At 38.7% G+C, this 11,503-nt stretch overlaps 1 protein-coding gene across 3 annotated transcripts; it reads right to left on the reverse strand.

Annotated features, from left to right (window-relative positions):
* Window positions 1-1,233: 1,233 nt before the first annotated feature.
* Window positions 1,234-11,268, reverse strand: LOC139970641 (uncharacterized). 3 transcript variants are annotated; one of them, XM_071976517.1, is made up of 5 exons: window positions 11,154-11,268; window positions 9,535-9,722; window positions 4,084-4,224; window positions 3,774-3,868; window positions 1,234-3,368 (listed from the first exon to the last, which is right to left on the reverse strand). In XM_071976517.1, exons 2-5 carry the CDS (start codon window positions 9,698-9,700, stop codon window positions 3,054-3,056), a joined length of 717 nt encoding a protein of 238 aa, XP_071832618.1. In that variant the 5' UTR covers window positions 9,701-9,722; window positions 11,154-11,268; the 3' UTR covers window positions 1,234-3,053. The 3 variants fall into 3 exon arrangements, with proteins under 3 accessions (XP_071832618.1, XP_071832627.1, XP_071832608.1); XM_071976526.1 differs by lacking the exon at window positions 11,154-11,268 and adding an exon at window positions 11,013-11,147; XM_071976507.1 differs by lacking the exons at window positions 9,535-9,722; window positions 11,154-11,268 and adding an exon at window positions 7,314-7,571.
* Between the last annotated feature and the right edge of the window lie 235 nt (window positions 11,269-11,503).

An 11,503-nucleotide genomic window follows, 5' to 3' on the forward strand; every position in this document is an offset into this window, starting at 1 on the left:
CCGCCAAACCCTGTGCAGGACCATATGTAACCTAAAGGTGGGGGGGGGGGTCGCATTTCAGGTATTGCGTGAAGCAATTCTGCGTATGAATTGCCTTATACTCTACAAAACCGGAATGATTTATAACAAAGTATGAATTCCTCCCGCCATTGGATACTAGTTGAACAATCGACCCAGCCCATCGACCACGATAACGAATAATTATGGTCAAATGAATTTTGACAATTAATACCAAGTCCAGTAGTTCCCCGTCCGATTCCGTCAGTATATGAAAGCAGGTCGAGTTCAAGATAAGCCAGAGTCCATGGTGACTCTGAGTTCAACTATACCATTTCCAGGCTGTGGATCTATATGCACTCTATCCGTGCTTTCAAACGCTTGATCTCTCTCCTTCCATTCGTTTCATTATACCTTCCCCTGTCTGATCCACACCTATGTCACACCATTGCTGTACTTCTGTTTGGTGTGTTCAATAATTAAAGTCGTGATATGTGACAGGAGCATTCCATTTGTCATTCCCCAGATATTGGTTGACTGGAGTGGATGCTGTATTAAGTCCGAGTCCAGTGTAGAACCCGACTCCGACAAAAGTTCGAATCCAAGCCAACCCGAGTCCGAGTCCAAGTCGAGACCCACAGAAAGATGGACTCGATTCCGAGTCCTTATGCGAGTACTACGGTCGTAATCAAGATTATGGACAAGGGCGTAGGAACCGGGGGGCTGGGGGGGCGCCAGCCCCCCCCAGTGAAAAATGTGGAGGGGCGGAAGTACCATTCCGCCCCCCCGGTTCGCAAGTCAGAAAACCCCTTTTTCATTTCCAAATGAGAAAAAAAATCTCATTTGGAGCACCAAATTGCATCTAAGGCCAGGTGAAAATACAAAATTAAGTTTACAAAATGGAGTGGCTGTTGAAGTGTGCTATATTGCATCAAATTGCTTCTGAGGCCACCTGGAAATGCAAAAAATTCCAAAGGGGAGGGGGACACCCCTCCCCTTAGACCCCTCCCCCAGGCTGGCCATCAGTCTTCAGCCCCCCCACTCAAAAGTACCTTCCTACGCCACTGATTATGGATATCAGCAATGAGTCTAAATTGAATAATGACTTCAATGAACAACAGCATAATATATTAGCGTAATGCATATTAAAATGTAACTGATTACGTAATCATTTAATTTCTACTTATTATTGAAACTAAGCCAACACATAATGATGAGTAAACCATCAACAAAATGAAAAGTTTTAAGTTTAAAGTTTAATGCATGAATTAACATAAACTTACAATCAGTAACATATAGATGCATAATGTATTTACATCGACGCGAATGCCATAAAAACCGTTTGTAAACTTACAAGGAATCAATAAACATGTACGGTACCACGTACCGGTTTCGGTTCACTACGGAAGTACGGATGCCTGTATTGGACATGACCTCATTTGGTGAAAGATTAAAAGTGTACAGTACTTAAAATCAACCTGTATACCCAAACAGGTAGAACAGAGGCGTTCCCCAACATCTGCGGACACAACGTTGTTTTATTGTAATAATAAAAGTAAAGAAAATAATGATTTTCATGTTTTCTTGAACAACTTTGAATAATACTATACTATAAACAACGACAAATTTATATTACATCCCAGTACCTGTGTTAATATGATATTACATAATCATTGATCCAACAGAAGTACTCTGATGTAATGTGATGGCATTTTAATCGTCGAAAGTAAGTTTAAGGTAACTTGACGTCACTATGTTTTCAGGGAACCCAAGTTTAGCTTCATCTGTGACCAAAACCAAACCTTCATGTCGATTTTATTTCCCTATGGCATCAAGCCATCATCCAACATATATAATTTCGTTCCCGTAGCAGCGCTCAAACCAGATACTGTTCCTCACCTTATAAATGCTTATCACAAATGTTACTATTACAAATACAGACAGATTTATAATACGACCAATTAGTAAACGTCAATTGTACCATAATTAATATACCTTACGTAAATACCAATTATAAATCAATTGCGATTTGAAGAAAAAAAATCGAAAAATCTTTACCAAATCTTATTATATTTACAATTCATAACGACAGATTCCATGGTTTTGCTTGTTGCTTGTATGTTTACCAAGGGCGGCGGAACCGGGGGGGGGGGGCACGTGCCCCCCCCCCCACTTTTCCTCAGGTTAAAAATGTGCCCTTTTTCTACATAAAAATTGAGGTGTCTCAAGTTAGCAAGAGGCCAGGGAACCAGAATGAACACTCGAGAAGGGACGTTTCCGGCCATCTGAGGGGTTTGTAAAACCAAAAATTTTCTTGTACGCTCCGCACCAACCGATGGTGGCGCTCCGCTCAGATAGTCGTGCATACAACTTTGCAAATCCTGGCTACGCCCCTGACTTTTAATGAATTTCTGTGGGCCAAACTCAGGCTATTTCGAATGGAAAAAATTTGTTAAGATATTAACAAGAAATAAACTCGGAAGATTCCTACATTAGCAACTAACATGTTTTCACCTCATTTTGTCTCAAAAGAAAACTTGTTCCTTGTTTCCCAATTTGCACATTGGATATTGCAGTGCTAGTATGCATATTTTCCTTGAGGCGGGGGGGGGGGGGGGGCAGGACGTTGATGGAGTGATGTGTATACGCAAATAAGTTAGTACAATAAGAGTTATAAAGGGTACTCAATATAATCGAATTTCTGCAAAGTGCCCTTTGATGTCGGTGCCCCCCCCCCCCCAGATTAAAAATGCTTCCGCCGCCCTTGATGTTTACCTATCTAGCAGTTACCCATTTTGATCCCCAAATTGTAGTATGCACGTTATCACTGAACGAAGAACATAGGAAAGTAGCCTAAAGCAAAGCGAATCCAACAAATTTACCCTCTCCATCAATGTACCCCACTTTCTATTATACCTCACGTTGTATCCCATTTCGCTATCCTAGCCCCCTCTCCCCACCCCTCCCGCCCCACCCCTCCCCCACGCTCTTCGTCGTTATGTACACTGTTTGGGTAATTACTAATAAGTTGATGCACTGTCTCCCGCAGTTCCAACCTACTTGGGGCTGACATGCTCCACGAAATAAACACCAGTGTCAACCCTGGTAAATCCTTTCGGCGTCTCCAGTTTCTGGAGTTTGTCAACCAGTTGGGAGAGATTGGAGTCCTCTCTGTCAACATCGACAAGTTCACATCTAAATACGTATGCGAATGAGTGGAAAGGACGGAGAGGCGTGAACCGTTTGTAGATGCCATACCGTCCAAGATTCTTCTCGTTCTTGGATAGGTACTGTTGTATCTCATTAAGGCCGCAGTGGTCTGCCCAATTGGCCTCAAAGTCCGCAGTGTCACATTCATCGGTCTCCACCGTCTGTCATGAAATCAACACAAAACTTTCATTGAAATTTGATCTATACATTGTGACGTAAGTTAAATGAGTATATAGTTACCGTTTCGGCGTTCAATAGAAAAAAAACTCCTATCACAATATGCTTACACTATTTGGCGTGGCCAATGGTTTAGATATTAATATATAATTAATATGAATGCCTCATTATGCATCAAATTTTGACGATCAAAACAATCTTATTTTTGTACTATTGTGTATAGTAAAAAATCACACAATAATGACGCTGTGCCATTATTTTGCCAAAATTTCTGCAAATTAGTTCGAAAATTATTTATAAAATAACGCGGCGGCACATGTGAAAACGTTTAAGGATTGAAGATAGATCAGGTTCAATAAAACTGACATGCAGTTGTATGGGGTTTATACCTGATATGCCATGACAATAAACGTTGAGCCCATCCTGGCTGGGAGATCCGGTGCCAAAGGAAGGTTGTTATTCGTAGCGAGTTCAATGTAGCCACCTGGAATTCAAAACAGCAATTACTTGACATTAAAAAGGAAGTATTAAAAATTGATAAACCTTCCATGCAAAGAGGCCAAACGTAACGTATATCTAGCATGTATGTATCAATAAATATATGGATATATTACGGTGCCAGTGTGTATATGAATCTGTGTCTGTGTTTGTCATGTTTAAAGTGTAGCATATAACGATACAACAGCAGTTATATCTTACCGGGGTGGTTGATTTGATGTCCGGGGAGTCCATGACCCTCTATAAGGGCTTGGACTAGTTCTTGGGTGGGTTCCGTCATATCTTTGACAATACGCTCCACCGGTCCTTTAAAGGTGGCAAAGTTCACATATGGAAACAGTCCTGAAGGGTAAACAGAAATACTTGAACACCCAGTGTATACGAAATTGCACGTATACCAAGAACATAATAACGAATATTGTGGGTAGATCAGCGAGTCCAGGGATCGATAGCGACTCGTATTCCACTTTCAACATCATAATCCATAATAATTACGGTTCTGCGTATAGCAACACTCTGATGCTTTCTCTTAGTAGCCTATCTCATGATGTAATAAACCAAAGCGTTCAAATAATGACGTCACTTGTTTACACATAGCACACCAAGTTGAGGTCGTTTATCCAAGTGCTAGCATTCCTATGGAGGTCTAAGTGTGCCATACAAATGTAAAAAATATGAACTCATTATCACCATTTATAATTCTAAAATGAGTATAAGTTAATAAAAAACACACCCATAAACGTATAACAATGAGTAATTTATTTCACTTATGACGAGCTATCTGGCTTTTACGAAAGACTACATATAGTTTTGCAAAGTGACTTGTTCCTCTCCGTCCCTACACACATTTTATCCCAATACCACCCCGTTCACGTGACGTCCATGTAAAGTCAATTTGAAAGAAAAGAGGAGGGGGAGGGGGAGGGGGCTTGCGGTGAACAGACACGAAATATACTGCAGTACGCAAGTAGGCCTAAATCTTGCACAACCAACACAGTGAAAATTACGGAAGCCGAGAGCCTGGTATATACGGTCGTTTGCCACAACATTTGAGTTTACCACAAACAATGATTTTGCCACAATCAGTATGTTTGCCACTAGCATTGTGTTGCCGGTTACATCTCTATGTTCCGACGTCTCTATGTTCCGACGTCTCTATGTTCCGACGTCTCTATGTTCCGACAATTTTTTTGAACTCTAATTTGTTTTTATCCAAATTTTTTCGGACTCAATTTTTTGGACCAAATTGTTGACCAACATGTTTTCGGACCAACTTTTTTCGGAGCAAAATTATTTTAGACCAATATATTTTTATGACCAAATTCTTTTTGGACAAATTTTTTGACACCAACATGTTTTCGGACCAAAATTTTTTTTTGACCACTGATTTTGGTCCCAAAAAATTTGAGTACAAACAATTAAATTTCGGGTCACAAGCAATTTTCGGTCACAAGCACTTTTTGGGTCATAACAAACTTTGGGCCTTTTTTTCCTGAAAAAAATTTGGTGCGTCCAAAAAATTGTGTCCCCCAAAAGGTAGGTCAGAAAAAATGTTGGTCCAAAAAAATTAAGTCCCACCCCACAAAAATTGGGTCCCAAAAATTTGGGGCCCAAAAAATTAAGTCCCCCCAAAAATTTGGTCCGAAAAAATTTTGCTCCAAAAAAATTAGAGTCCAAACAATTTGTCGGAACATAGAGACGTCGGAACATAGAGACGTCGGAACATAGGGATGTTACCGTGTTGCCACATCTCTCATACAGGTATACCATTGGCAAGGTCTTTTTTATAATGGTCGGCCTGACACCTTTACAACAGACCGAGTGATTGTTCGTAAATCCACTGCAATCTCAGATCTACATGGTATTTATAGATAAACTACATGGTTGACTGTACGATGCAAGGTCCCTGACTGAATGGAGAGGTAACCCTGGAAAGTATGATAAGCCTTAGATCAAATTACACAAGAGTCTCTCAGAAATAGCACATTGTTCGCGTTTTACCGGAGGTAAGGATTTTCTACTTAATTTAAAAGATTTTAAGTTCGTTCGGTTCTTTGGTAATAAATATCACTTTCAATACGAGTATGCGACCAGGGAGTTGTTATAGGTCCCTGGTTTGACGGAAAGCATACAAACTACATGTAATTATAAGTTCACTGGGGTAACTTTTCATCCCGAGTTGATAACAAACTTTATCATCCTGTGCGCCGCTTATTACTGCTTTGGAATCTGAACTCTTTTTCGAGGTGGTCATTAGGCTCTACCATACCCCCACCCCATCCCCACCCCCAATTCGCACAGAAACAATAGAAAATCACTTTTGAAGCAGAGAGGTAAGTAGTATACACTTTAAATTTCAAAAAGTGAAAATTCACTCTTTTTAAAAGTGTCTGTACAGGATGATCACTCGTTTATGGAGTGATTTCATTATTTTCTTAAAGTGAAATGTTACCAATTTAGCTTCCCCTCCCCCTCCCCCACCCCCTGGAATCCAGAGTGTACATACAGTGTATGTCAGGTCGGCCACCGCTATTTGACACTTCCTTATACATACCCCTAGTTAACCTTAAGTTAACCTAAGTTACCTTAAGTTACACCAGAGAAGGGGCGTCGGAGGCTATTTGGGATTGGTACGGCAGATCAGAGTGGCCATCTATCATAATTATCGGGGGACGTTTGGTAGGTCAAACTACGCTACGCGCCACCAGGATTGGCGCGTAGCGTAATGGAGCCAATTTTGAAAAAAATGCCTCCCAGATTGAAGGAAATGGCACTACCCGAGCTTGAAAACAAGACCCCTGCCATGCCGGAGTAGTCACATTTAGCCTACTTGCTTGTTTCATTTTGGTTCTTTATTTTTTGCCATTTTTTTTTCTACGTCCTACTTTCTTTTTTTTTCTTTTTCTTTTTTCGCGCCGTGAATATTGGTCCGGCGTTCGCCGGACCTGCCGTACCGGCTCCGACGCCCCTGAGGATCCAAAGGAGATAAAGATGTACCCTTGTGTTTACGTGGTTGTATAGTTCTCTAAAGCGTCTAGCAGAATTTCAGCGGTTTAGGAGGTAACTTTAATTTTCTGCAAGGTGGTAAAAATATGCCATTTCCCAGAAGTCTGTGCTGGTTAACGTTGTCGCATTTTCCTTTTGAAAAGCGACTTCTAGCAAGCAGCTGGTGTGATGTCATAAGTGGACATTCAAAACCAAATTTTTGATTCATTGTTTTGATCATTGGCGTTAAACAGAATACATTGTGATTTCCACTGCAGGGTTGCCGCACAGCTATATCCTGAAGAAAGCCATTAAAGATCACATGTTGGACTTTTGGTAAACAGGTTCTTTCTTGGCTATTTTTTTTGTTAAACACTGTATCATCTAGTATAAGTTTCGCTTCAAGTTTACAGGAACTTCGTGTAATGAAAATATAAGCCTCTTACCTTTCGTACTTGTGTTTTTTAAGAGATGGGCGCAAACAAAGTGATCAAGCGTCTCAACATATTTGCCGAGATGACGCCAGCCTTCCAAGAATGAATTAAAATTTGATGGAGGTGTGATTGTTTTATAAAAGTTGAAAACCACCTTAAAGTTATTCTTTTCGTCCTCCATTTTAGTAATTCTTGCCCCCGTAAACTGTATACAAGTACAACTATACTACAGTGAAAGTAAGCTATGAGAGATTGCTCTAAAATAGCTCTGACCAATTCCATGCCCTCACCGTGCACTCAAAAAAGGAATTTCATAACAAAGAGAGGAGGACTTCATTATCTGTTCCGGGTAGCCTTTTACCTCCATGAATAAACGGCGTTCAAGAAATCGTCCAACCGTGAACTTTTAAATTGGATAACCAGAGAACGAAAACGTTCAGTGGTTCCGATGCCCGAACATATTCAGAGTGTGGTAAGCCATACTGTTTTTAATATTCATGAACTTATGCACACCAAAACGAAGACGGATTATCTATTAACAAATGCGTCAATGTAAAATGGAAGGTAACATACCAGGAATGAGTTATCTTGTTGACAAAGTCTATATAGTGAAAGCCAAAATGTATAGTAAAAACAGATACATGCATGAATATTTAAATGACGTCAAATTGTTATATAGTCTCATACGCATGTATTTATATACTTACCTTGTATTATCGAAGTACATATATACAGCTAGTAGACATACTACTTCAGATATATCTGATTAAGAAGTTTATGATCACTGTTTAATATTCAAGATATGCACACAAACAAACACCACGGTTGGTTGTATGAGCTGTGTAGTGTGACAAACATAATATGCTTTTGATGAAAAACATAATACAGGGTTGGTTCTTGTCCTGTGTTTAAAAGTCATTTCTTGAAATTTAATGAATATTAATGACATAAACATGGAGACGTCATAAACATGAATTTTACTTTAAGCCCCGCCCATTAATTAATATTCATGTCATAGGAACAAACAAAAATCTACTCATCACAGTGTATCTACCTACCAAATATGACATTGATCCAACTCGTGTTTGTTGAGAAATCGTGATTACAGGCTGTGTTGACGATTTTCCATTAAGCCCCACCCACTCATGCGTATAAATAAGGTAAAACTTGTTGTTTAACGAACATGTACTTACTATCTAGTTACATCACCGTACCAAGTAAGAACTTAATCTCAGGTACGGTTGAACAGATATTGACATTTTAAGAATTTTATGGTAAGCCCTGCCCACTTACTAATATTAATGAGATGGGAACCAAAAACAATAGGCTCCTCATCACGGAGCATCTGCCTACCAAGAATGACATTGATTCAAATTGTTGGGTGTTGAGATATCGTGTTTACAAGCTAGCCGTCACGTACACACTCATACAAATATATATATATATATATATATATATATATATATATATATATATATATATATATATATATATATATATATATATAAATATATATATATATATATATATATATATATATATATATATATATATATATATATATATATATACGCACACACACCCTAACATGATTGCAAAGGTTACCGAGCCTTCGGCATCGTAACCAAAAATCGTGATACAAACAATGATAGGACTTCTCCAAGAAGATGAAATCCAAATTCCATTGTTAACCTTGTGTTTACTCCCTTCCAGGCCTTTCGGCTAAGATCACGGGCTCGTGATACACATTTGTTTACGTGTCCTTAAAAGGTACCTTGTGTCATATATGCACCATGATCGATGTACAGTACAGGGACTACTGGGCTGGGAGTGGATCAGTTAGGTTATTTTGGTTTAGTGCCCAGGCTCTGCTATCTGGAGTAAATCTTCACTTTAAAGAAGTATCTACTCCCTTTCCAGTTTTAAGGGACTCTTGATGTAACATGCATAATTACACGTCAACAGTCTCAATGTATAAGGGGCTGGGTTAAGAAAGGATAAAGTTCTTTTATATCATGCCCGACTCTATCTTGGGTAACTTTTCTTCAACAACAAAAAAGTACTAATATGCATGATAGAGATATCTTTGATGCACAGTTCAGTCGCTGGGAACAATTTTGTAGGTTTCGAAACTCCAATACAAGAACCAAAACAATTTTGGGGAAATTTTGAGCAACCTGAAAGGTATTGGACAACGGGAGGCCTATTGGCCTATATATGTGATTTGACTTACCACGAGCATCTGCATTTTTATGAAGTTGTGAGCCCACGTAGTGGTCTAAAGTCTCAATGAAGTCCCCGAAATGTCTCCATCCTTCGCTGAAGGTCGAAAACTTTGGTGGTGGTGTTATTTTCTCATAAAAGTTGAAAACGACTTTTAACTCGCTCTCTGATGCCATAGCGAAAAGTTATATGAATGCGCTGTATGAGATGATCAAAATATGAAACAAGTAAATTTGTCATTTCGTTTCTGCCAACTTTTATGTAATTTTACACCATCTGTTACACGAAGAGTTAAAACAGACAGAAGGATTACAAGACGACGCAAATTTCAGGTGTCTTCGTGAACTGAAAGGGAAATTACTTAACTCCGTCTCAATGTCGACTTTATGAAAATGAATTACCGTATCAAGCCATTCACTCACTCTGCAATCATCCCAGTTACTCATCATAATCATCCCAGTTATAAAAAAAATATTGAAGAAAAGTCACATGGCCAGCCACTCGAGGGGGAAAAATATATATAATAAATGGCGGAATCATGCATGTGCTATAGTTATAAATGACGTTAAATGAACGGGTAAAAAACCCTATGGAAAACAAATTTATCATGATGACATCACAGACCAATCACCTGTGGTCAACTTATTAAAGTAAGGGAGGGTTTATAGCCATGCAGTCAAAACAGGTTACATTTGATCGAACATTATCTCGACTAGGAGACTAGATATTGAGATGAGGTATATATATATATATATATATATATATATATATATATATGTGTGTGTGTGTGTATGTATATTATATATGTTTAAATAATGGAGTACTCGCCCTAACGTCGGAGCATTAAAACTATCTTTGAGTCATTCTAGACATAAATATAGTTCACCAATACGAAGTATAGTCGTATTTAGGATCATATCCACGGGGTGTGGTAATGTAAACCTACACCCACCCCTCCTTTTATTTCTTCAAACATTAAAAGTACGTATGCATACTAGTATTGGTACAAGCTTCCGTACATACCAATTTATATATACCTGAGTTAAATAATAGTATGCCTGAGCATAGTCAAATTCACGTCTTAGATTTTTTTTTTCTATGGGAGGACCCATGACTCACGACACCAAGCCTAAACCACCCTCCTCTTTTGCAAATATTTGATGCCCCTGATACTCCAAAACAGAGCTTTAAACCTGGCGTTTTCCCTGCACTGCTATGGGAATTAGTCATGATACTGTTTTAATTCATATACCCGGACTGTACAGTTGAAGGTTGCCTGTGCAAGCGAGTTCATCCCCTGCGCACAGACACACACGCATGTTATAATCTACTCACAACAAGGTGGGTCTCACATACATACTCACTCCCCGCATAACAAAGAAACACGTAGTACCTTGGTCGATCTATCTCATGCTATAACAACTGCGCACAAGTCATGTTACATTCTTGTAAACAAAGAGCAATAAATAACACAAGATTAATACTCACAAAATTGACTGAAAACTGGATAACTTATACTTCCGGATAAAAACAAAGTTATCACCAAAGACACATGTATATTGTTAATATGATTTGAGGCTGAACCAGAAAACTAGACCGTCAAAAGAAGAAGAAGAAGAAAAAACTCACAAACCGTTCGGATATTATTATTTCTCGACCCGCACTTCTAATCCGATGGCCTTAACAGAATCTTTGTCATGCTACTGTTACCAACCTCAATATATGTATAAATATAGAAAGAATTATGTCAAAAAGAATGAGGTTGTTTTGATACAGAAGCGTATAAACGCCATTACAGCTAAAATAGTAAGATATGTAAATTTGTTGAGAATTTTGTCCCTTTGTACAAATGTTAAAATGTAGCACGTGATCTGTATGTTTTTGTGCCGATTTTCCAATTCCTGTCGTTGCAAAAATATATATTGGAAATGTCTTATTTAAAAAATATTCATTCTCTATGGATACACCAAAATCTCTCA

Source organism: Apostichopus japonicus, chromosome 1 (assembly GCF_037975245.1).
Source record: "Apostichopus japonicus isolate 1M-3 chromosome 1, ASM3797524v1, whole genome shotgun sequence".
Taxonomy (NCBI): Eukaryota; Metazoa; Echinodermata; class Holothuroidea; order Aspidochirotida; family Stichopodidae; genus Apostichopus; species Apostichopus japonicus.